Genomic DNA, 27,843 nt, shown 5'->3' with positions numbered 1-27,843 from the left:
TAGAATTCATGTGAAATAAGATCAAGAATAAGCCATACTGCCATCAAGCCTGCTCTGTTATACAATGACATGTCTTTTACATCAAATTCACATTTTTCATCACACCCACACCCACATCCTTCCTTTTGCTCAAGTTCAAGACTGTAAGGAGCAGAAACCTCTATCCTTGTATATGCCTTAAGTGACACTTCAAGCCATGTGCTGAACTTTGGTGTTTACTAACTATTTTTCTTGTCTATTTTGAAAACTTCAGATGAATGTATGAAAGTAGATTGTTACAGTATCCTTTTTGGATGAATTAGTCTTTACAATATAAACACACAGCTGGATGACATTAAATAAAAGCAAACGAGAGAACTGAATTTTCTCTAAAGCTGTCCCTGAAGTGAACTATCTTCACTTCCTTCCCACTAGTGTCAGTGTTAAGGAAGCCAAATACATTAATTTCAATAGGACTAGAATATAAACCAAGGGTATAATGTTGAGGCTTTATAAAGCATTAGTCAATCCATACTTGGGAGTTTTTCAGCAGTTTTGGACCCCTTATCTAAGAAAAGATGTACTGGCATTGGAGATAGTCCAGAAGAGGTTCATGAAAATCATCCTGGGAATGAAAGGGTTAATGTGTGAAGAGCGTTTGATGGCTGTTGGCCTGTACTCACTGGAATTTAGAAGAATGAGGGGGATATCTTATTGAAACCTACTGAATATTGAAAGATGCAAATAAAGAGGACGTGGAGAGGTTGTTTCCAGTAGTGGGAGAGTCTAGGATCAGAGAGCACTGCCTCAGAATTCAAAGACTTTCCTTTAGAATAGAGATGAGGAGGTATTACTTTAGCCAGAAGGTGGTAAATCTGTGGAGTTCATTGCCACAGACAGCCATGGAGGCCAAGTCATTAACTATATTGAAAGTGGAGTTTGATAGGTTCCTGATTAGTCAGGGTATCAGAGGTTATGGAGAGAAGGCAAGGGAAGGGGGTTGAGAGGGATGATAAATCAGCTATGAAGGAATGGTGGAGCAGACTCAAAGGGCCAATTGGCCTGATATCTGCTCCTATGTCTTATGGTCTTATCCCAAATACAGAGACACAGATTATTTCATATTGTCCTAGCTCCACACAACTATTGATGGTTTGGACAAATAATTATCATTATAACCAGTCAAGTGAGCTATCCCAAACACAGGATAGGCAATGCATTTCACTTGTCTCTGCCTCTAACACTCATTGGACAAGTAATTATCAGTGTAACTGGTAAAATAGCAAATAAAAAGAAATTGACTTCACAGAGGCCTATGTGGCCTCACATTATATTACAAAGCTTGGAAAGAGTTGATACTCAGAAAAATATCTAATTCACCACAAGGAGCATTTTCTTTCTAAAATTCCCTCTGCTTTCTCTGTCCTGAATCGCGAAGATAGGATCCACAATGGATTTTTATTTATTGCTGGCAAAATTTGCATTTAAACAAAATGAGATGAAATCAGAATTGTTGTGCTCATCCTGATCACATGCAGATCACTGATTGGCTGGACATCCAGGGAAATTACACATGTAAAGCAATATGCCTCCAGTAAAATTTGTAATTGGTTTATTATTGTCACGTGCTGAGTGAGGTACATCATATAAGCTTGCCATATAGATTGTTTTAAAAACATAACTGCATAGAGGTAGTAAAAAGAGGAAAGCAATACAGAATTCGGAATTACAGTTATAGAGAAAGTGCAATGCAGGAAGACAAAAAGGTGCAAGTGCCATGACGTGGTAGTTTGTGAGATCAAGAGCACCTTTAACATACAAAAGGTTCATTCAAGTGTCTTATAACAACAGGATAGAAGTATATTTTCCTGCTAATATATTTCCTGTTACATCATTCACCATTGGTTCCTTTTACCCTGACAAGAGAATTCATATTTGAATACATAGATAGCATTTTCACTGAACTCTCAAACACCCATGTCAGCAATAACAAATATCCTACGACAATTCTCAGAGGAATAATGACCAAAAAATATCCTGCCAAGGAAGAGATTAGGAATCATGACCAAATGACCAAATTAAAGGACTTAATTAAAGATAAGATTTTAGAGAGGGTTTTAAAATGAGATAACACAGGAAGTGAGGCAAAGTATATAGGGAAAGAATTCAGACTACAATGTTGAAAATGTCAACATTGGATCAAAGAGAGAGTCTGTGCATAGAAAACCTGAACTGGAAAATTCTTCATATGCAAAACTATTTAAACTTCAAAATGGAAGTTTAAATTTGCGGCACTGGAGTTACAAAACCGATGTTGGTTATAGGAGCATATATGATGAAAGAATAGGAGTTCATTCATAACAGCACAGAATTACTAATGAACTGGTTGAACTGACAAGATGGAGTATTGGTGGAGAGGGAATTACTATGACAAGTTCACCAAGGATGGTTCAATATAAAATGTAGAGGGGCAAAGATTGAGGATAAAATGAAGATATAAGAAGTAGTGGGGTGAGGTTGTGAAGCCAATGAAGAATGAAGGATTGGAAGGTCTGTTTGGTTACAGGTAGATTGTCAGTGTTGTAAATTTACGTTCAGTTTGAGGTGGTAGCCAGTGGAGGGTGGGGGATGGAATCAGGAGAAAAGATAATGAATTTGTGGCAGAGACTGAAAACTGACTTAAGAATTTCAATACTTAATGTAAGGAAGCAATACTTCTTTCAAGATCGCAACTGAGTTAAAGCAATAAAGGTGACAGTGGATAATACTAAAAAAATGAAGTGGATGGAGAATCCTGAGGAAATATATTGAGTAAGGTACTCTGTTTCAAGATAGGAATATATAGGAGCATATTCTTGAAAAAAAATTCTGTTAGAGGAAATATAGCATATCTCAACACTTTGAATAACCATTTGATGAATTAATTTAGGGTAAATTTCCAAAATCTGGACAGCATAGTGCTAGGATTACTTATACTATGAATACTACCTGTAGAAGCCTCTTGCATATCTGCAGGTGTGCTAAAAGGATGTTATCAAGACACAGGTTCCTTGATGTCAGGGCAAATGATCCTGCTGCCTTAATTCCTAAATCTCCACTCTTGGTAAACTGACAAACATTACTTTTATTGTATGTGCCATATCTGTAAAACAAGGGAGTAGAAATGAAAAATAAATTGAATAAACAGTTCTCAATTAAAAATAAGATCATAAGATATAGGAGCAGAATTAGGCCATTTAGCCCATCAAGTCTGCTCCGCAATTTTCCTCTCAGCCCCAGTCTCCTGCCTTCTCCTTTATCCCTTCATTCCCTATCAGCCTCTGCCTTAAGTACACATACAGATACACATACACATGGCCTCCACAGCTGCCCGTGGCAAAGAATTCCACAGATTCACCACTCCCTGGGTGAAGAAATTCCTCCTCATCTCTGTACTAAAAAGATGCCCCTCTATTCTGAGGCTGTGTCATTTGGTCTTAGCTTCTCCCACCATAGAAAATATCCTCTCAACATCCACTCTATCAAGGCCTTTCAGCACTCGATAGGTTTCAATGAGGTCAACCCTCATTCTTCTGAATTCTAATGAATACAGGCCCAGAGCTGTCAAATGCTCGTCATGTGACAGCCCACTCAATCCTGGTATGATTCATGAATCTCACAGCACTCAAGATATTTTAGAACTTAATTAAAAAAAAGGAAACCCTAGTTGGGACCAAAACATAAGAATATATTTAAAAACATAACTGTAGTAAAAACTATTGCGGCCTAGTTTATGTGAATCAAATCTACAGCATTCAGTAATGGTCCAGCTGCTCATCTATTCATCTTACTAATTTGGTTTTCTTGACTCCTTATATATTTTTTTCAATTTAATTTCACTTTAAACCCCAAATTATTGATCTAGTTTTGGACCAGAGCTAATTATTGTAATTTTATTTTCATTTTTAGAGGCACATAGCACAGAAACTTGGTCTGCACTGTTCATGCCACCCAGCAGGTAAACATCTATACTAATAGTATTTACATGCCTTGGTGATTGAAACAGCTCATCCAGATAACTTTTTGGATGTTGTGACATGAGTGCCTCTTCAATTCTTTCCTTCAACACTTGATTCTTTCTTAACTATCTGTAATTAGTTCTTGAAAAGAACATAGAACAGTGCAGCACAGGAAAAGGCCCACCAGGCTAAAAATCGGCGCCAAAGGCAATGCTGCATTAAACTAACACTCATCTATCTGCACCTGACCCACATCTCTCCATTCACTGCATATTCAAATGTCTATCTGTTTCTTAAACACTTCTATCATATCTGCTTCTACCACTCCCCCGGAAGCCTGTTTCAAGCTTTTCAAGTCTCTACATAAAAAACCCTGCCTCACACGTCTCCTTTAAACTTTCCTTCTCTTATCTTAAAGCATATCCTCTCGTACTTGACACTTCTGCCCTGGGAGAAAGATTCTGACTGTTTATCGACGCCTGTTATAATCTTATAAGCTTCTATCAGGACTACCCCCCCCCCCCCCCGAGAAAGCAATCCAAGTTTGTCCCACCTCTTCGTATACATCATAACCCCTAGTCCAAGCAACATCCTGATAACCCTCTTCCACACCCTCTCTGAAACCTCCAGTTTCTTCCTGTACCTGATACCACCTTCTTCCTTGTACTAATGTTCCAATGTTTGAGTGTGATTATTCAGAAAGTACCATATTATTTATTCTTTTCACTCTGATGCTAGATGCCCTGGTTGTCTCACTATGAGTAGGGGTACTCTGCCAAGTTTTTTTTGGCTGAACAGTACAGAGGAAAGCCTAAATAAATATACTGTGTTATAAGAAATACTAGCCCACTCTAACTCTTGCTACTGTACTTTCATTATAATCCTAAATTTAGGTTTCTTGTTACTTGTAGAAATAATGATTTTCATACTTGTCTTCTCATAATTGTAGCTTCTTTTCATAAGTTGACTGATTAAGCCTTGGTTTCATCCTGTTGGACCTACATTCTACCGATTCCAAGGCCCTCATGGAGCACACACAAAATTCTGGAGTAACTCAGCAAGTCATGTAGCATCAATGGAGGGGAATAAACAGTTGATGTTTTGGGCTGAGACTCTTCATCAAGATTATCTCACCTACGTATTAGTGCCTCTCACCAATTATATGCCTTGAGTTTTCGTGCTTCTGGATGAGCAGGGCTCTGGACATCTGAAACATTACTTCCTCAATTTTGCATTAAGCCTCCTTGATGAGAAAAGCCAAAAATACCATTTCCCTTTTAGATGATCACTTCAGCCTCTGCACTAATTTTAGTAATCTGCATATATATGTATACCTACATTATGTTGCACCTCCTCAGCTCTTAGCACCTCACCACAATCTGTTTTTCTTGGTTCCAAAGAGACTGATCTAAACATAAGTTTATATCAAGCGTAATTTTGTTCACATACTGCACTTCATTAACCACGTTCCATTGCAAGTTCCTATATCCTTATTTATAATTCACTCTGCGTCCTAACTTAATGTATTTGCAAACTAGGACATGAACTCAAACTTCAAATCATTTATATATTTGTGAAAGCCCAAGGCCTTCTAAATAAAGCTTCTAAATAAAGCTACTGATCATGTCAATTCAAAATCACACAGAGATATAATGAAAAAAAACCTGCTTTCTTTATTGTGCAAACATAAAAAAAACCTAAAATAAACCTTTATACCTCCAACTAAGGTAACCAGGGCTTGTACTAATGTAAAAATGTGCATCTGTGAGGTAAAATAAGATAAACAAAAGGTTAAATAACCTTGGCATTCAAATTTATGTTGACTAAAATATACTTGCTTAGAAATCATTTGGCACAATTTAATGTCACAGAATAGTTGTATTGTTCATGGGCCTGTCACTTCAAATTTCCAAGCTGCTAGTCAATTAGGCGTGTCCCTTCACCTCATCTACATCAAGTTCAGGGCCTGGCCTGGTACTGAAGTGAGGAGTGAAGAGGGCCAGCAATTAGAGCTCAGGTCTGATCAGAAGGGAATGACTGGAAATCAGGGACTGCTGGTGACCTGCTAAGTTAGAGCGATGGTGTGTAGTCAGAATTTGGAAGCCAATGGCCAAAGGGAACCAAGTCCACTGTTCTGAGGAGGGCAAAGAAGCAACCTTGAAATTTTGAAGACTGAGGCTAAATAGTGCATGGATACGTGGTCAGGTCTTGAGGGGATTACTGGTCAGTGCAGTCTGATGGAGCAGTTATGGTTCCCAGAGAAAGTTTAAGTTTTAATAAAACATTAAATGGGCTGGATTAATAACACCAGTTTGAAACCTGTTCCATGATGCCCTTTGCTATACTGTAGCTAGAACTGACCAACTGCAATTGTTCTTTCAGACAAAGTGATATTAATTTACCAGGAAACGTGCATGGCTAATCCAGCAAGTGCACAGTAATGAAATGGTGGGTTTGCAAGAAGTTCACGAATAGAGTTGTAGAATTTGACATGGAAGTTAACAAATTTCACGACACTTGTCGTTGATAATAAACATGGTTCTGATTCTGAAAAACATTGTAATTGTAATCACCTTTGGAAATAAGCATGTTTCCACCATGTGGTCGAACTGAATATCATCATGTAACAATTCTTTGACCTTAAAGCACAGTTGTCAACTTCATTGTTACTTACTTTACATGCTTCATCCTAACACTGCCATTGCATGAAAGATTATCTTCAAGTGAGTCAGCATTTAGGAAATTGAAGCTTTCTAGGACTGTTTCAACACTTAGACTGATAGTAGATGCATTTTTGCTCTCTGTAACTTCTTTCTGTTTATAAAAAACAATGCAGACTTTAATACAAAAGTGTTCCAATTGTTCAGTCCAGTCTTTAATAGTTACTGAAGATAATGGGACACACTAATTGTTTATAAATTGCTTCCACATTATATAGCAATGACACCATAAATTTTATTCATTTCTAAGTTCTTTTTAGAGGACTGGACTGCATTTTTCTATTGTACTTATTTGTTTACAACTGGTAATATTCAAAATATTTACTCTGTTATCTGACTAAATTGGCAAACTTATTCTCAAGCTTCATTAAGGTTGTTAATGCCAAGCGTAGTAGGGGTGAAAAGCTCCTATTAAATAGTCCCAATGACATGCATCACTAATAGCCTCTGACAACCAAGTACAGCTCCTGGCCTTCGCATATGGCTAAGCAACTAATCCCAGCGGAACCATTTCTACTGACAGGAGAAGGGGTAGAGGCAGATTGTGTCACCTTAAAACCTATCACTTCAGGCAAATGGAGCTTGTCAGCCATGGTTGGCAGCTCACTGAGGAGAAGGAAAACTCTGATCTCAAACCTCCACTGCTTTGAAGCTGTACCTACTCATGGGGAAGACTTTGTGTGTAAACCCCAAGGAAAAACCTGGAGCTGGAGTCTCTAAGGCAGTCCTACGTTGAATTCAATACTGACTGGCAATACCTGCAATGCCACTGGTGCCAAATTGTATCAGTCTCTGCTGTTCCTTTGGATTCATCAGCTGCGTGGAGAGGGGGGAGCCTGCTACATGGACAGCAACTTGCTCTCCATGTACCACTGCCCTGACTTGCATATCATGTAGACAGCTGGAATGCAACGCCTATGGCCAACCCTGACCAACGGAGGCCCTCGGTAAATTCAGAGTATAAAATACTCAAACTACAGTAAGAATTATAAAGTAGTTTGGAAAACATAATGCATGTAATAAATAAAATGGTCTTTAAGGAAGAATCAAGATAAAGATAGTGAATGTGAAATAGTGCAAAGTATTAATGACCATAAAGTACTTGATACCCAATTTGTATTTGTATTTTTCTCAGACTTTTCACAATATTTCTGCCTTACTAAGGAGCTGATCATTGGAGACAAGAATAACATGGACAGCCACTAATTAAACCATTAAGATGTTTCCTAAATACATTGTATAATATCGAAAATACAAGAATTTGATGTTTATAAACTGTTCACTTACTGGCTGTCTTGACAATATAATTTCCTGCCAGAATTTCTGTATTACCTGTCAATGCCTGCATTTTTTCCTGTAGAAATCAGCGATCTCAAACATTCCTCAAAAGCCATGATAAGTGTGATGCTCATTATTGCACCAATTTTCATTTTCAGCAAAGAGCCTTAAATTAGGGGCACACCTAAAGCCTTATCTTGTTTCCATGGGATCTTGCTAGGTACAAACGAGTGCAACAAAGTAGGGAGAGACCTGATCAGAGACAAGGAACCCCAGTTTGGGAATTACTTCATTTAGAACCTGGCAGAACATTTACAATTTGGTTACACTGAGTCAGGCCAGATATCCAGAAGCAGAAGAATAGGTTAAGAAGCCTTAACATTCAGTAAATGCCCTTTCTCTTTGCTACCATCAGGGAAGAGGCACACAAGCCTGAAGACTCACACCAAATGATAACGAAACAGCTTCACTGCCTCCACTATCAGATTTTATCATGTAAGTAATAATAAACCTGATTCTGATCTGCTGAGTATTTCCATCCTTTCAGTTGTTTTTCATTAAATAAAACTCAGATTTGACAAAAAATATGCTTAAAGTAAGTTAGATTATCTATTTATCTTCAAAATATTAAATAGTTAAAGAATGTAAAATTAAAAAATCCCAAGCACTTGCAAGCTAAGTTAAATACCATTCAACAGATTTAAGTTTAGAGCTGCCATAATTGATTAGACCCCAGCTATGGGTAAATAACCCCACTGCCTTGTGGACAGCCTCGGGAGAGACAAAGGCTATGGGAGTAAACCCAGACAGAAAATCCGGAGTGAAGCCCCTAAGGCGGCTAGACATCATTAAATATTCTTCCAGCAGCTCCTGGAGCCAAGCTGGTGCCAAACGTACTGCTTCATAAGCTTTCCTTTGGACTGTACTGGTGAGGCTGAGAGGGGGGATCTTGATGACAGGGCATCTCAGGATCTCCATACTTTCCACCCAGGCTTGTGATGGTGATCATCATCACCCATTGTCCTTCGAGTCAGACGGATGCCAACAAGTGAATGGATTGATTAGAGAATTACAAATGGGTACTCATGAACAAATAACATTGGTTAGTCACAAATCCTGATGGTTATAAAAGACCAAGAGTGGGATGCTTTAGAATGTAAACTCAAGGGAGTAAGTGAAAACCTTCCAAGTTTATGCTCAATATTAAAATACATACCTTTTCACTGTGAGCTCATGAGAATATTGTTTTTCTCTATAACTCAGAGATGAAGGTAACACTCGGAGGAAAATAAAATCATACTTACTAAATTGCTTTAGAAGTAGATTACTTTGGTTTCAACGTTAGCCTGTATAACATAGGCATTCACACAGCAGAAATGAATCCAGATACACTGACTAAAGCACATTATCATCAAGAAATATTAATTTACTTATTGACAGAAATCACTACCATAATATTGACTTCTGGACAAATCAGGCCATTAAATTACTAGGGAATGCAAGTATTTTTGGTCTCTAATCATTTAGAAATCTTGTCTGTTCCACCATAATACCCAAGTGATTTGACATTTATGACTCTTCAGTCACAGTTGTCCGCCACTTCCTCACAATGAGATTCTTACAGACTGAAATAATTTGAGTGTGTTTTATTTTATCTCATTCTGTTCACTTTTCAAATTTCAAGACATGGAAACAAAATAGTACCTTGAAAACTATATTCAAATTACACTGATTTCTCAGAACTTTCTGTTCTTAATTGATCGGTGACTTAATTTCATATAACACAAAACATCGAACACTACAGCAGATGTTGTGCTGACCCTTTAACCTACTCTAAGATCAATCTAACCCTTCATTCCTACATGGTACTCCAATTTTCTATCAGTGGCTGTTTACGCTTTTATATTTAAAAAGAATACCATTTTGTATTTATTTAATCTAAATATTATCTTTTCAGATCTATGTTTTCCTGAAATACTGGCCCCAGTATTTGAACTTATTATTAATATACTTGTTTTAATCACTATACCTTAAGAATATCTCCTAAGTGCAGAACCTGTCGCTCTAGATTTTGTAATTCCTTGTGGTTTCTGTGCTCTGTCCTTAGAGTAATCAATATTTCTTGAAGGATGATTCCAATATCTACTGAAATGTAATCTGTCTTGGAAATTTCAGAACAGATTGAAGTGTTTTTTTTGTGTTTACAGGACGTTGTTGATCTCTGTGAACTGAATAGATCTGTAAGTTCTGTGCTCCAGACTTGACAAGTTGACTCCTGTCCAGCAGGTTTCTCAGTGGGCCACTGAAACCTCGGCTGTGGTCCTGTGTGAAAAATGGATTCTGTCAAAGCTGAACAACTTTGAAATCGTCTCGCTTGTAGTGAATCATTTTGAAATTCCCTTTGATTGGGAGGTTTTGGTTCTACATGTGTTGATTGTAGAGTTTTTTCTGTAGAAAGACCATCCTGGAAGCTTTGGGAGAATTCCCTGTGTGCTTCTTGGAAAGCTAATGAATCATGCCTATTGTCACTGGCTTCTTGTTTATCTATATTTGCATAATTATAAAATTTCTCATTTTCAGGCACAGATGACAAATGTGTATTGTGGAAGCAATTTCCTGAGTGATTAAAAATGAAAGTTCCTTTTGTTTCCTGATGTAATGTAGGCAGTTTGTCCTCTTGTCCAATGTGTCTCTTACAACAGAATAGAAAACAGAAAATTAATACATCCATTCATAATGAAAGTATTAAGATACAACAAAGTTATTACTGAGATGTATATATTTACTATAAAGATTCTTTTCAGCTTGTCAATTTGATAAAAACCTATGATAATAGAATTTACATTTAAAAGTCAACACCTGGCATCCATTTCCTTTTTGGATTAATTTTAATTTTCCATTCTGACTGCCAAAGGTTAGAGAAGTGAACTACAATAAAATATCCTTGTAGTGATACTTACAGAGAAGTACTTGTCCTTGAAGCTGGGGGTGCTGGGAGGTGTCCAGTTGTACACAGAGCCTTTACGACTTGGCCAAGAGAATTTGGATACTGAGCCAGATGTTACTGATATTTCATCAGCATCAAATGGACTATGGCGAAGTAACGGGTAAAAGTAAAATTAAAAGCAGGAAACAAATAAAACCCCAAAGTAGTTTCTGAATATGTCTGGAAACAATACACTACCATTATGTCAGATTATATTTTATTCTGCATTTGTTCATTTAGATAGGTCATGGGACATAGGAACAGAATTAGGCATTCAGCCCATCATATATGCTCTTCCAATCAAGAATGGCTGATTTTGTTTTACAAACTCATTCTCCTGCCTTCTCTCTGTAACCCTTAACCCCCTTACCAATAAAGAATCAGTCAATCTCTGCCTTAAATAACTTGTCACAATGACCTGTCCTCCACAGCCCTTTACAATAGACTAGGTAATCTTTAACATATGGCAGAGTATTACAGAAGAATGTAACATTATATTCACAAATATGAATAGCAAGCATGAGCTTCTTTATTATTCCTTAAGGGATGTTTCATATTGCAAACAATATAAGACTTTACATGCACTTCCAAATGCAGAAAGTGTGAAACTATAGAGGATACACCTCCAAAATGAGATTTTGTTTCTCATCTGATTTTGCGTCTGTTCCATTGTGTGGCATAAGATGTACAACAGCTCAGAACTTTCAATTCATTCATGAAGAAATAACTGTATTAACACGTTAAAGGTTTATTTTATTAGCTCACTGAAAAATGCATCAAATTCATGAATAATCTGCTCCAGTTTGACATTTTATTGATATTTATTTTATTTAGTGATACAGTCCAAAGTACGGCCTTCTGGCCCTTTAAGCCATGCTGCCCTAACAACCCACCATCCTGATTAGCCCTAACGTAACCTAATGAACTGTAATAGCATCACCCTAACCATGTCTATCAGTACAGGACACGTATGCAGCAGAGCTCCCAATTAAAGCCTACATTTGATGCAGTGCAGGGACAGGGAATAGATTTAAAGGTTGAAGTTGAAATTCAGTTGAAATTGGACCCTTCTTGTTCATCTCACAGCAGCTGTTTAAAGACCACAAATAGAAACCAGAAAGCAAGCTGCATGTCTAGTAGACAATGTGTTTCCCTGTGATTAAACTTTGAGAGAACAACTAAAATTAGTAAGCACTTCCTCTGAGTGTCATAATTAGATCATGTAAAACATGCACTATCATACTTGTTGATAACTACCTACTGCTAGAAAATAGTAGAGCCTCTGATCACCATCTGAAACAGCACACGAGGTGCAATGATTAAAAATTAGGTTATGACATTAAAAGGATATTTCAAAATGAAAAAGTTTAGATAGAAGGTAATATTAACATTTTTAAAAAATATATCATTGATTTCAACGTATAAAGTTTGCCTTCTGTTATTAAAATGACTTCAGGATAATCTTAAAATAACCACAGCTGTTTACCATTGTCTCCAGTTATGAAAATGAACTGTTTAGTGAAGGGAGTTGAAAAGGATGGGCAAAGTTTACAATTAAACCTTACAATCTTATTTCCTAGTGAGATTGCTTATCTGCAATGTAACAGAAAGAATTACTTATCAGCAGTGCCTGAGAAATCTTGTTAGAATTCTTCAAGGAAGTAACAAGCAGGGTGGACAAAGGAGAGCTGGTGGATGTCATTTATTTAGATTTTCAGAAGGCATTTGGAAAAAGTGCCTCCCATGAGGCTGCTTAACAAGATAAAATCCCATGGTGTTACAGGAAATATACTGGCATGGAATGAGGAATGGCTGACAGGCAGGAGGCAGCAAGTGAGAATAAAAGGGGCCTTTTCTGGTTGGTTGCCAGTGACTAGCGGTTTTCTTCAGAGGTCAGTATTGGGAGCACTACTTTTCACATCGTTTATCAATGATTACTTAACAGTAGTAATAAATCAGCAGATATATATATACATACACACCCACCATGTTAACTTTTTCTTGGATATGAATGACCACAAAATAGAACAATGAACAACAATACTGGATAAATAGATAATGAAAATCTACAAGCAAAGTTACGAAATGCTTCAAAATCCAACAGGCGCCTCAAAAGCATATTCCTCAAGTAAGGAAAAAACTCTAATTCAAATCTGAAGGCAGATTATGATTTGCTGCAAAAAATGGAACATTAATACAGTATATGCATGCACCTAACTAGATGTCTCCAGTCAGTGTAATACTGGCTGACCAATAATGCTTGGCTTGGAATTGGAATTGGCTGATTATTGTCACATGTACCGAGGTACAGTAAAGAAGTTGTCTTGTGTACTGTTCAAACAGATCCAATTATTTTATTACACAGTGTGTTGGGGTAGTACAAAGTAAAACAACAACAGAATGCAGGTAGTGTGTAACAGCCACAGAGAAAGTGCAGTGCAGATAGACAATAAGGTGCAAGAACATAACAAGGTAAATTGTGAGGTCCAGAATCCATCTTACCATACTAAGGAACCATTTAATAGTCTTAGAATAGTAAGGCAGAAGCTGTGTTTGAGCCTGGGGATTCATACTTTCAGGCTTTTGTATCATTTGCTTAATGGGAGAGGGGAGAAGAAAGAATGTCCGGGGCAGGTGGAAGCTTTGATTATGCTGGCTGCTTTACTGAGGCAACAAGAAGTATAGACAGAGTCCATGGAGGAGAAGATGGATTCTGTGATGTACTGAGCTGTATTCCCAGCTCTTTGTAGCTTCTTCTAGTCAAGGGCAGAGCAGTTGCCATACCAAGTTGCAATTAATGGTGCATCAATTAAAATTAGTGAGTGTCGACAAAGACGTGCCAGATTTCGTCAGCCTCATTAGGAAATAGATACATTCCAGTCAAGACGGCGCCTAAGTACAATGCTCCTTTGGGCGGCATCTCTTAGATAGATCGTGGGAAAAAAAATTTCAATTAATTTATTACTGTTATGTTTGCTTCTCATCTTGGTTGTTATTCTAGAACTGTTGGAGACTGTTCTGTTGTTTAGATATAGTTTGGGTGCTTCAGCGCTCTGCAGTCTCCAAGATTGTAGCATGAGTGAACCTTGTGGCAGAAGGCTGCAGGATGGTACACGAGGCAATGTTTGACACCATTTTGCCGATTATAGTTTCACCGATTAGAGTGATGAGGGTGATTGAAATATTGAAGTGACTGCCAAAGTTTGGAAAAAAGCACAGTCAACGTTTTGGGCCAAAACCCTTCGGCAGGACTGGAGAAAAAAGGCTGAGGAGCAGATTTCTCTTCAGTCCTGCTGAAGGGTTTTGGCCCAAAACGTTGACTGTGCTTTTTTCCATAGATGCTGCCTGGCCTGCAGAGTTTCTCCAGCATTTTGTGTGTGTTGCTCGGATTTCCAGCATCTGCAGATTTTCTCTTGTTTGTAGAAGTTTGGAGATTGTTTGGGTGTTCCAGCACTATGCAGTCTCCAAGAGGATTCCAAGAGGCAGAGACAGTGTGCGGGAACCTCGTGGTGGACAAGCTGCAGGACGGGGTGGAAGCTGACCTTTGGTTCCATTTTGCCGATTAAAGTTTCCATTGTTCACTGACTAAAGCAACGAAGGTGATTGAAACATCAAAGCAAGTGCAGATGGTGAGCCTGTCTTTTGATCACTCTGCTCTGCTGCCAGAGAGGGGAGAGCCTGCCATTGCGTAAATTGTTGCCCAGGTTTTTCCTGTGTTTTGTATGTGGACTTGGACTATAAAATCTTGTTTTCAGTTTCATAGTTTTTATAATCTGCAGTTTTTCACCCAATCTTCTTGTTTTTTTGTGCAGGGAGGGGTATTTGGGGTCAATGTGCTTGATCTGTATTTGTTTTTTTTGTGCTAGAGGAGAGATTTGGGGGTCAATATGCCTGATCCATTTTGTTCAGTTTTTGTGCAGGAGGAGGGATTTGTGGGTCAATAAGCCTAATATATTTTGTTTGTTTTTCTTGTCTGGGAAGAGGGATTTGGGGGTTGATGTGCCTGATCTGGTTTGCTCGTTTTTTGTGCATAGGATAGATTTGGAGGTTGATGTGCCTGTTCCGTTTTTGTTCATTTCTTTTTACAGGGAGGTGCAATCTGGAGGTTGTTGATTGTGCTTATTTTCCTTTTTTTCTTGGTTTCATGCCTCCCGGAGAATTGAAAAAAATTGGAGTTGTATACTTTGATAATAAAACAAACCTTTGAACCTTGAGCTTCCTTGGCTGTGGCATTTATGTGATTGGACCAGAAAAGGCTATAGGTGATGGTTACTCCTAGCAACTTGAAGCTCTCAATTCCCTCAACTTCAGCACTGTTAATGTAGAGAGGAACTGTGCACCACCCCCACTTAAGTGAGATACCTTTTTTTTGTTTTGTTGACATTGAGAGAAAAGTTGTCATCACACTTATTGCTAAACTCCTTATCTCTTTCCTGTACTCTGACTATCATTTTTTGAGATAAGGCCCATTATGGTGGTATCATCGGCATGCGTACAGGGAGTAAGGTAGATGGCCGAGAGAGAAAACAGTTGCAAAAAGTAGTTCAAGAAGTTTTCAATCACATTTGATGGGTGAATGGATAGTAAACTTGAAAGAGGTTGGAGTCTATGATATCTGTGGCAATAATTATATTGAATGACCCCAAAGAAGCATACTCTTCTGCTAATCTTACTTGGGACTTAAAATGCATTTGGGATCTTGAATTTGAGGAACTGGATTGACATGAATCTATGAATCTACAATGCCCTCACAAGAAAAAGATTCAATGATAGATGCAGGAGAAATTTAACCTAATCACAATTGTGCTCTCATTTAATTTCTTCAAGGAGGAAAAGAATCAGCCCTGGAGCATCAAGTCATTAATGCTAGTATTTGTTAGCTACTTTCACATTTAAATGTGCTTTTACTTCAGATTTTTGCATCCTGGTACATTATGCTTTTATGCCAGAATGCAACTTTAAGTTACCTTTTTCTTTTCTGGGACAGAAAAAAAAAATGCACAACTGGATCCTAGACTGCCCAGAATCAGAATCAGCTTTAATATCACTGGCATATGTGATAAAAAATCTTGTTTTGTGGCAGCAGTACATTGCAATACATACAATAACTATAGATTACAATAAGAATATATAATATTTTTAAATGAAATAATTAGTGCAAAAAGGGATAACAAAAAAATACTGAAGTTGTGTTTCAGAGTTCATCAGATCCAGAGATCTGATGGCAGAGGGGAAGAAACTGTTCCTGAAGTGTTGAGTGTGTGTCTTCAGGCTTCTGTACCTCCTCCTTGATGTAGCAATGAGAAGAGGGCATGTCCTGGGGAATGGATGCCCTCAATGATAGATGTCACCTTTTTGAGGCATCACCTTTTGAAGATGTCCTTGATGCTGGGGAGGCTAGTGCCCATGATGGAATTAGCTGAGTTTACATCTTTCTGCAGCTTTTTCTTATCCTATGTAATATCCTTTCCATACCAGATAGTGATACAACTTTCCATGTTACATCTGTAAAAATTTGAGAGAGTCTTTGGTGACACACCAAGTGTCCTCAAACTCTTAATGAAATACAGCCACTATTGTACCTTTCTCGTAATTGCATCAATATGTTGGGCCCAGGTTACATCTTCAGAGATTTTGACAACTGGGAACTTGAACCTGCTCATTGTTTCCACTACGAATCCCTTGATGAGGACTGGTGTGTGTTTGTTTGCCTTCGCCTTTCTGAGATCCACAATCGGTTGCTTGGTCTTACTGACATTGAGTGCAAGGTTGTTGTTGCAACACCACTCAACCAGCTGATCTATCTCACACCTGTATGCCTCCTTGTCATCATTTTGGACAGGCACATGGATGAAAGAAAAATAGAGGGTTATGGGGTAGTATGGGTTTAGTACTTGTTTTTAAGGATTATATGGGTCAGCACAACATGGAGGGCTGAAGGGCCTGTACTGTGCTATAGTGTTCTATGGTTCTATCATCTGAAATTCTGCCAACAATAGTTGTTTCATAGGCAAATTTTTGATGGCATTTGAGCTGTTCCTAGCCACACAGTTGTGGGTGTAGAGAGAAGAGCACAGGGCTAAGCACTCATTCTTGAGATGTGCCAGTGTTGATTGCCAGCGAGGAAGAGATGTTATTTCTGCTCTGCACTTATAGCAGTCTCCCAGTGAGGAAGTCAGGGATCCAGTTGCAGAGGCCCAGGATTTGGAGCTTGTTGATTAGAACTGAGAGTAGGAATGGGTTGAGCACTGAGCTGTAATCAATAAACAGCAGCCTGCCATGGGTATTGCTATTGTCTAGGTGATCTGTAGCTGAGTGGAGAGCCAGTGAGATGTCATCCTTTGCAGACTTACTGAGGCGATGGACAAATTGCAGTGGGTCCAGGTCCTTGCTTAGGCAGGAGTTGATTCTAGCCACGACCAACCTCACAAAGCATTTCATCACAGTAAATGTGAGTGCCACTGGATGACAGTCATTGAAGCAGCTCATGCTCCTCTTCTGGGGCACTGATATGATTGTCATCCTGTGATTGGTTCTTTTGCTGTCAACCCTAAATATTCTTGGTACATTAGTGGTATATTCTAACTTTTGATTGAATATATTTATGTTTAAGTCCTCCATACAAACTGAGAATTCAAATCAACAGCTCTTTATAGCTGCCATACCAGAATCCTACTCCCGTTAATTCAAAATCAATTCAACATTAACTAATTAGACCAAGTATCTCAATCAGTATTACTTTATTGAAGAAAAAAACTCAGTGTTCTGACTCTTTGATGCCTAGGCAATATTACTTTTCTTTACATATGCATATAACAGTATTGCACTACCAAGTGATGGTGCTGATTGAAATGTAACTTCTACTCACAAACTTGTGCGTAAAGTACTGTTGTAACAAAATGTTACCTTAAGGTGGCAATATTGATCTGAAACTCTTCTGGGCAACTGTATCAAATTAGGAAAAGGAATACTCTTATACGGGGAATGAAAAATAACTTAAAGATATATAAATGTTTGCTAGCTGAAATGTTGTTTCTACAGTATTTATAAAGACAGTATACCACGTTGCAAGTTAGAAATAACACATCTCAGACTGACCTTTAAAGGGAATATAGACTGACAGGATTTATTTTAATAGAAAAATATACAGTAGTTCCATTTGCCCTAAACACTTAGATTCAACTAATAAGCAAAGAATCATTGATTCAAGAGCATCATTATTGTTTTCTTCCAATATGTAAATACTGGTCAATTTGTTTCTAAATTCTTGCCCTGGCTCTTTATCTTTCTTTGTCTTGGATTCATCCAAGTATAATTATGTAAAGTTTGAAAGATGGATCAGAGCGTAAAGTCTAAGGACATATCATGAACTTTGCATTCCATTGGGTACTTCTGTTGTAGAATGCAGGAGAAGAAATAACTATCACTTTATATGAGTGACATGAGTAAATATCTTATGACAAATACCCAACCTCAGGGTAAACATCTTTTATTTGTTTGGAATGTTTCTAAATACAGTGACCAAAATACGATTCCTTTACGGTAAATCGCTAGAGAACAACTAGAAACTGATGCAAATTCTTAGAATGCTGTTTACAGCAGCAATTTATGTTTTGCAGCCCAATTAACATAATAAGTGTCCTGGAATCTAAGGGAAAAGATAAGGTCTGTTGAAACAAAGGAGGGGGAAAGTGATATACAAAAAAAAATTAGAAGAGTGGAGAATTTTGGTTTGTAAAGAAAGAAGAGAGAATCATGACCATAATAGTTTATAAAAATGAAATTTAATATTAAAGTTAAATTCAAAATATCAGAGGATAAAATGGACACAAATGCAATGCAGTATTTTACAATTAAATCACTTTCAGGTGATATATTTGAGCTGAAACCAAGTTGAAAACAACATTTTCAAGACATTCACTTTTATAGATATACAATGAATACCGGGTCCATTACAATAAAAATTATTTAGTAACTTCAAGATCTCAAATGTGCAATTAAATGAACGGAGCACCGAAATGAAATTTTCACACAGGAGAACCTGGAAAATAAATCTCTGCAATTTGGCAATTTTATTTTAACATTAGCATAGGACTGGGAGTAAGTTACTGTCTGTCTTCTGGATTAACTAATTCATAAATTTAGCATCCTGAAAATTATTCTGCAGGAAAATCAAAGGCCATTAAAAGAGTTAATCAGAAAAATAAGCAATCTTTTTCTAATATAAAAGCCTTTGAAATTTTTCAGTGCATTTGAGACTGAAAACATGAAGGATATTGCTTCCAGAATTAGAGCATGAATACAGTTCTGTTCCAAATTAGTTGATCCTGGCTACACTCAGCTCCCACTGAAATGATTTGGTTTTAGGGGATGCCTAAATAAACATGCTCAAGATGACATGGACTCAAAGTACTAAAACATTCATTTCATGGAGGTCACACAGGTTTCACTTCCAGCAGAGAGCAATGGTTACATCTGCCAACCATATGTATCATAATCACAGATTCCATTGTACACAGCTAATGCAACTTAAGGGTTTTGTATCAATTTTTAAATGTATTTATTTAGGCTCCTTTCTCTTTCCCTGCTCTTAAACCCTGACAGGGAGGTTGGACAACCATCAGGCCTCTGCCATCGTACTTTGGAACCCAGTCCTAAAGACGAAAAGCCAAGTGGATTTTTCTGTCGATCCAGATTTTCTTTTCTCCCATGAGAGGTGACTTTAACCTCACTGAACAATTCATCAATAGCATGTGTGAAATTAGTCAGCACAAGCAATCTTCCTGGAACTTCACAGCACATTTTAAACTCAAAAAGAACACCACGCTCCAGTCCCATTCCCAGTGGAATCTGAATTTGTGGGGGTTATTGGTCATCTTGCTTAAACAGATTGCCCAAATAAATTAAAGGTGAATTTTAAAAATGTAGACTTTCTATACTAATTTGTCATAACCCCCTAAATCTGATAGAGAACAAAAGCAAAATAGGGGAGATACTGAGAATACTTAACAGGCTGAGCAGCATCTATGGAGAGAGAAAGAGTCAGCATTTCATTTCAGTAACTTCAGAAATCAACTCGATAGCAAGCATACTGGCCCCAGATAATCAAGTGTAAATGGTAATTAATAATCCCAGCTGTGATTTTGACCAAGAACTGATATATTAGCACCATCATACACTGTAGTTATGGGGAGTTTATCAGAAAACAGGGGACAAGCAGGAAATATGTCATCAGACATTAGGCCAAGGAGAAAAGAAAGAAGAGAAACTCAATGAAATGGATCTTTGTAAGCGGGAAGAGAGTGGAGAAGAATTGAGAAGAAAGCAGAAGACGATAAAGATGAAAATTGGTGAAAGAAAGAAAAGGATACCACAAAGCAAATTTTTTTAAGATGTTGCAATTTATAAATGAAAGCAATCAAAAATAAATCATTGAGGAAGTTCAAACAGAGGGGTATGAAGATCAAGAACTGCTGGAAGTGAGAAATAAAAGATTAAATAGTTCCAAAAGAAAGAAAAGCAAATCAAAGATGTGGTATGTGGTTGTAAGATGTAACCACTATCCCTAATGATCAAAATTAGTCATTACATCAAAACTGAGAGCCATCAATCAAGTCAGCCATGCAATTACCACAGCAGTATAGACGTTAGTTATTGTGTAATAATGTAAAGTTACATTCATATTTTAGGCTATAATTCTCCCTTACCGTCTAAGCAAAATATAAACATTTGAGTATATGATAACAAGTCATTTGGAAATGCAGCATTGTAACATCACATAACATCCTGATTGATAGGTTACAGAACATGGCCTCTGTACCTCCCTCTGCATTTGGATCCTCAACTTCCTAACCAGAAGACCACAATCTGTGTGGATTGGAGACATTATCTCCTCATCGCTGACGATTAGCACTGGTGCATCTCTGGGGTGCGTACTTAGCCCACTGCTCTACTCTCTTTATACCCATGATTCTGTGCTAGGCAAAGCTCAAATACCATCTATAAAATTGCTGATGATACAACCATTGCTGGTAGAATCTCAGATGAGAGAGCGTACAGGAGTGAGATACACCAACTAGTGGAATGGTGTCACAGCAACAACCTGGAACTCAGCGTCAGTAAGACGAAAGAACTGATTGTGGACTTCAGGAAGGGTAAGTTGAAGGAACACATTCCAATACTCATAGAGGAATCAGAAATGGAGAGAGTGAGCAGTTTCATGTTCCTGGGTGTCAAGATCTCTGGGGATCTAACCAGCTCCCAACATATCGATGCAGTTATAAAGAAGGCAAGACAGTGACTACACTTCATTAGGAGTTTGAAGAGATTTGGTATGTCAACAAAAACACTCAAAAACTCTACAGATGTACCGTGGAGAGTATTCTGACAGGCTGCATGACTGTCTGGTATGGGGGGGGGGGGGGCTACTGCACAGGACCAAAAGAAGTTGCAGCAAGTTGTAAATTTAGTCAGCTCCATCTTGGGTACTAGCTACAAAGTACCCAGGACATCTTCAAGGAGTGTCTCAGAAAGGCAGCATCCATTATTAAGGAACCCCAGCACCCAGGGCATCCCCTTTTCTCATTGTTACCATCAGGTAGAAGGTATAGAGGCCTGAAGGCACACACTCAGCAATTCAGGAACACCTTCTTCCCCTCTGCCATATGATTTGTAAATGGACATTGAACCCATGAATACTACCTCACTTTTTAATATTATTTTTGTTCTTGCATGATTTTTTATCTATTCAATATGTGTATACTGTGATTGATTGATTTGATCTAGATTATGTACTGCATTGAACTACTGCTGCTAAGTTAACAAATTTCACCACACATGCCGGTGATAATAAACCTGATTCTGATGAGTGGACTTTATCTAAAATTATGTAGCTTTGAATATATTTACTATTGATGGCTTCATCTGCCTCTACTGAGTGAAAAATCTTCAAAACCAATAGAGTGATAGAGCAGTGAAAGAAGTGTATGGAGTAAAGCCAGATCTAACATATAGAGAGGCTTTGAGGAAAGAGCAGCAGAATAAAGGGTATAAGGGTAGTAAGGTAGAAGGGGTAAAGTGTGTGTATTTCAATGCAAGAAGCATCAGGAACAAAGGTGATGAACTGAGAGCTTGGATACATACTTGGAATTATGATGTAGTGGCCATTACGGAGACTTGGCTGGCACCAGGGCAGGAATGGATTCTCAATATTCCTGGATTTCAGTGCTTTAAAAGGGATAGAGAGGGGGGAAAAGGGGAGGAGGGCTGGCATTACTGGTCAGGGATACTATTACAGCTGCAGAAAGGGTGGGTAATGTAGCAGGATCCTCTTTTGAGTCAGTATGGGTGGAAGTCAGGAACAGGAAGGGAGCAGTTACTCTACTGGGGGTATTCTATAGGCCCCCTGGTAGCAGCAGAGATACCGAGGAGCAGATTGGGAGGCAGATTTTGGAAAGGTGCAAAAATAAAAGGGTTGTTATTATGGGTGACTTTAACTTCCCTAATATTGATTGGCACTTGATTAGTTCCAAGGGTTTAGATGGGGCAGAATTTGTTAAGTGTGTTCAGGATGGATTCCTGTCACAGTATGTTGACAGGCTGACTAGGGGGAATGCCATACTAGATCTAGTATTAGGTAACGAACTGGGTCAGGTCACAGATCTGTCAGTGGGTGATCATCTGGGGGACAGTGATCACCGCTCCCTGACCTTTAGCATTATCATGGAAAAGGATAGAATCAGAGAGGACAGGAAAATTTTTAATTGGGGAAGGACAAATTATGAGGCGATAAGGCTAGAACTTGCGGGTATGAATTGGGATGATCTTTTGCAGGGAAATGTACTATGGACATACGGTCGATGTTTAAGGAGCTCTTGCAGGATGTTAGGGATAAATTTGTCCCGGTGAGGAAGATAAAGAATGGTAGGGTGAAGGAACCATGAGTGACAAGTGAAGTGGAAAATCTAGTCAGGTGGAAGAAGGCAGCATACATGAGGTTTAGGAAGCAAGGATCAGATGGGTCTATTGAGGAATATAGGGTAGCAAGAAAGGAGCTTAAGAAGGGGCTAAGAAGAGCAAGAAGGGGGCATGGGAAGGCCTTGGCGAGTGGGGTAAAGGAAAACCCCAAGGCATTCTTCAATTATGTGAAGAACAAAAGGATGACAGGAGTGAAGGTAGGACCGATTAGAGATAGAAGTGGGAAGAAGTGCCTGGAGGCTGTGGAAGTGAGCGAGGTCCTCACTGAATACTTCTCTTCGGTATTCACCACTGAGAGGGAACTTGATGACGGTGAGGATAATATGAGTGAGGTTGTTGTTCTGGAGCATGTTGATATTAAGGGAGAGGAGGTGTTGGAGTTGTTAAAATACATTAGGATGGATAAGTCCCCGGGGCCTGACAGAATATTCCCCAGGCTGCTCCACGAGGCAAAGGAAGAGATTGCTGAACATCTGGCTAGGATCTTTATGTCCTCGTTGTCCACGGGAATGGTACCAGAGGATTGGAGGGAGGCGAATGTTGTCCCCTTGTTCAAAAAAGGTAGTAGGGATAGTCCAGATAATTATAGACCAGTGAGCCTTACGTCTGTGGTGGGAAAGCTGTTGGAAATGATTCTTAGAGATAGGATCTATGGGCATTTAGAGAATCATGGTCTGATCAGGGACGGTCAGCATGGCTTTGTGAAGGGCAGATCGTGCCTAACAAGCCTGATAGAGTTCTTTGAAGAGCTGACCAGGCATATAGATGTGGGTAGTGCAGTGGATGTGATCTACATGGATTTTAGTAAGGCATTTGACAAGGTTCCATACGGTAGGCTTATTCAGAAAGTCAGAAGGCATGGGATCCAGGGAAGTTTGGCCAGGTGGATTCAGAATTGGCTTGCCTGCAGAAGGCAGAGGGTCGTGGTGGAGGGAGTACATTCAGATTGGAGGGTTGTGACTAGTGGTGTCCCACAAGGATCTGTTCTGGGACCTCTACTTTTTGTGATTTTTATTAACGACCTGGATGTGGAGGTAGAAGGGTGGGTTGGCAAGTTTGCAGACGACATAAAGGTTGGTGGTGTTGTAGATAGTGTAGAGGATTGTCGAAGATTGCAGGGAGACATTGATAGGATGCAAAAGTGGGCTGAGAAGTGGCAGATGGAGTTCAACCCAGAGAAGTGTGAGGTGGTACACTTTGGAAGGACAAACTCCAAGGCAGAGTACAAAGTAAATGGCAGGATACTTGGTAGTGTGGAAGAGCAGAGGGATCTGGGGGTACATGTCCACAGAGCCCTGAAAGTTGCCTCACAGGTAGATAGGGTAGTTAAGAAAGCTTATGGGGTGTTAGCTTTCATAAGTCGAGGGATAGAGTTTAAGAGACGCGATGTAATGATGCAGCTCTATAAAACTCTAGTTAGGCCACACTTGGAGTACTGTGTCCAGTTCTGGTCACCTCACTGCAGGAAGGATGTGGAAGCATTGGAAAGGGTACAGAGGAGACTTACCAGGATGCTGCCTGGTTTAGAGAGTATGGATTATGATCAAAGATTAAGGGAGCTAGGGCTTTACTCTTTGGAGAGAAGGAGGATGAGAGGAGACATGATAGAGGTGTACAAGATATTAAGAGGAATAGACAGAGTGGACAGCCAGCGCCTCTTTCCCAGGGCACCACTGCTCAGTACAAGAGGACATGGCTTTAAGGTAAGGGGAAGGAAGTTCAAAGGGGTTATTAGAGGAAGGTTTTTTTACTCAGAGAGTGGTTGGTGTGTGGAATGCACTGCCTGAGTCAGTGGTGGAGGCAGATACACTAGTGAAGTTTAAGAGACTGTTAGACAGGTATATGGAGGAATTTAAGGTGAGGGGTTATATGGGAGGCAGGGTTTGAGGGTCGGCACAACATTGTAGGCCAAAGGGCCTGTAATGTGCTGTACTATTCTATGTTCTATGTTCTAATATTTTGGCAAGCAGTTCTACTAAACCATTCGGGTAAAGACAACATAATTTTTTAGTGTTCAGAACTGAAAACATTAGTTTTGATGAGTATTTAATTTCACATAACAACCTTTTGAAAGAGAGGGTTGCTGTAGGATGAGAACAGGACAAATGCATTGAGAGCAAGAGAGAGAGAGAGAGATAGACAGGTACACGGAAGGAAGAGAGTGACAAAAGGAGGGGAAAGCGAAGGAGAGAGCAGAAAATAGTGATATAAAGACAAAAAAAGAGAGGCAGTGGGGAGAGAGAGAGAATGAGGGGCAGCTGGAGAGATGCAGTGAAAATGCAATCACTGAAATGTACTCGATCAGACAAACTTCTGCTCTGGAAGTCAGTTTGATTCACTACTGGCTCTCTAAAAACAGGCTCAGGGTAGTACCATGTTTGTGACAGTTCCATAGGTGGTAGAACTGGTCACAAATTGAAGTGAAACCTGTCCTAGTGAGGCATAGGCTTGATAGACATTATTTCGCAGTGTCTAGATATGAGTGTAAACTGTAAATGGAAAAGGTTTGCAATCATGAGTTCTTCTGTATGTATATCTCCTGCCAGATATCTCTACTGCAACACACAAAAATGTTGGAGTTACTCAGCAGGTCAGCCAGTATCTATGGAAATGAATAAATATTGATGTTTCAGGCTGAGACCCTTCTTCAGGAATGAAAGGGAAGGGGGAAGAATAAAAAGGTGGAGGGAACAGAAGGAGGCTAGCTAGAAGGTGATAGTTGAAGCCAGCTGGATGGGAAAGGTAAAAGGTTGGAGAGGAATGAATCTGATAGGAGAGGAGAGTGGGCCATAGGTGAAAAGGGAGGAGGAGGGGACCCAGGGGGAAATGATAGGCAGGTAAAAGAGGTGAGAAGAGGTAAATGGCCAGAGTGGGGAAAAGAGGAAGAAGGAATGGGGAGGGATTTTTTTTGGAGGCTACCCAAATGCAATGTTAGGTTTTGCTTCTCCATCCTGAGGGTAGCCTCATCTTGGCACATGAGGAGATTATAGATCAACATGTGGGAATCGCAATTAAAACGTTTGGCTACCAGGAAGTTCCACTTTTGGTGGATGGAGCAGAGGTGCTCAATGAAGCACTCCCCTAATTTATGATAGGTCTCACCCGTGTAGAGGAGGTGTATCGGGCACAATAGAGAACCCCAGTAGATTCAGTGTTGCCTCACCTGGGGCCCTGAATGGAGGTGAGGGTGGAGGTGAGGGAGGAGGTGAGGGAGGAGGTGTAGCACTTAGGCCACTTGCAGGGTTAAGTGCCAGGAGGGAGATTAGTGGGAAGGTATGAAAGGACAAGGGAATCGTGGAGGGAGAGATAACTATGGAAAGCAGGGTGGTGCGGGGGAGGGGTAGGTAAAGATATGTTTGATATGTTTAGTGGTAGGATCCCTTTGGAGATGGCAGACGTTGTGAACCCTTTCTGATGTCACCCAGCCAGAAGGGTTGGAGGTGTAGATAAGAATCCAAAAGTGCAAAGATTGTAGTACAAAAAGAAATCCTGAAGTGAGAACAAGAGAATGATTGAGAGAGGTAGGATTATGAGACTGCGAACATGATGGAATCACTGGCAAATGGGAATGTGAAAGAGGTGATTGCTCTGCAGAGAGTAGCGGGTATATTGGTGGGGGGCAGTGGGCAGCATTAAACATGAAATTGGAGATACATGTGACTAAGTAATCATAGGTGATAATTTTCAGGAATGTGTATGAGATTTTTTTAGACCAGAATCCAACTTTGGAACTAGCTACCCCGGACTGGGTTACTAGGTAAAGACAAGGCAGTTAATAATCTTGTTTGGTGGGATCTTTCAATGATCATAAAATAATAAAATTCTTCACCAAGATGGACAGTGAAGCAGTTTAATCCATAAGCAGGTCCCTAAATCTAAACAGAAAAAACATATGAAGAGTGAGTTAGCTATATTAGAATGGGATGCTTCTTTGAAAGGCATGATAGTGGATAGACAATGTAAAAATGTGAAGAAAAATACATGAACTACTATATTTATATATTCTATTCTGACACAAAAACACAAAAGGAAAATCATGGCTAACACAAGATCAGAATAAGGAGAATAAAATAAATAACAAGTCTGAGGGCTGAGAGCAGATGAGAAATCAGTGCAAATGGACAGTGAGACAGATTAAAATTAGAGCATCAGGGTAATATGCAAAAGGAACATCAAGGAGATTATAATAAGAAAAAGGTTAGTGAGGATATACTTACTGTAGATCCTTTAAAGAGAAAAAGGACCTAATTTATAATGTGGAAAAAAATAAATGTTAGCGCAATTAAACAAATGGTCTGTACTCAAGGAAGAGGGGAGATAAGCAGAAATGCAAGGGATTAACTAAAAACGAAGAAGAAAAGGAAATTTGTATTAGTTTTAATAAAAAGTGCTGGAAAAAGTAATGGGACTAAAAACTGACAATAACCTACATCCCAGAATACAAACAGAGGTGGCCATGGAAATAGCTGAAGTGTTGTTTGCCATTCTATTCTGTTTTGTTCAATGTCTGGTGTTTAGGAATGGTGCAGAGAGAACTTTGTGAATAGCTGAAACACGATTATGGTGGTGGAGACTCCAGTGTGAAAGTAAAGCACATTTCCCACCCACTTCCCTGCTCCCTGTCACTCCCAGTTAAGGTGATGTCCATGCCTGTTTCTTTCTGACATGAAGAAGCAAGAAATGGCTATCCACCAGGATGTGTATCGCCAAGGAACAGCAAGTGCATGGTCTATTAGACTGTCTTTAACCAACTTGGATATTAAATAGTTAGCTGATTTCAAAATAGTGAGCTGGTAAGTTTTGGAGGTTTGCGACTAGACAAAACAAAGCAGCCCACCTGGGCGTTACTCCATCTGCCAAGGAAACATCTCTTCTTCTCCCTTACACACAATGGCTGCATTGGTGC

At 39.1% G+C, this 27,843-nt stretch overlaps 1 protein-coding gene across 8 annotated transcripts in view; it reads right to left on the bottom strand.

Moving 5' to 3' along the window:
* Positions 1 to 27,843, bottom strand: part of ripor3 (RIPOR family member 3) — a 184,910-nt gene that overhangs the window by 33,339 nt on the left and 123,728 nt on the right. For all 8 annotated transcript variants that reach the window (XM_073061659.1, XM_073061657.1, XM_073061661.1 and 5 more), the window contains 4 exons: positions 10,936 to 11,065; positions 10,005 to 10,667; positions 6,652 to 6,791; positions 2,968 to 3,121 (listed from right to left, as the gene is read on the bottom strand). In XM_073061659.1, the coding sequence (XP_072917760.1) occupies positions 2,968 to 3,121; positions 6,652 to 6,791; positions 10,005 to 10,667; positions 10,936 to 11,065 (1,087 nt within the window). The remainder of the gene's footprint in view (positions 1 to 2,967; positions 3,122 to 6,651; positions 6,792 to 10,004; positions 10,668 to 10,935; positions 11,066 to 27,843) is intronic.

The sequence above is a fragment of the Hemitrygon akajei genome, chromosome 11, assembly GCF_048418815.1.
Source record: "Hemitrygon akajei chromosome 11, sHemAka1.3, whole genome shotgun sequence".
Classification (NCBI taxonomy): Eukaryota; Metazoa; Chordata; class Chondrichthyes; order Myliobatiformes; family Dasyatidae; genus Hemitrygon; species Hemitrygon akajei.
Note: the sequence above shows the minus strand (reverse complement) of the source record. Positions and strands in the feature narration are given on the sequence as shown.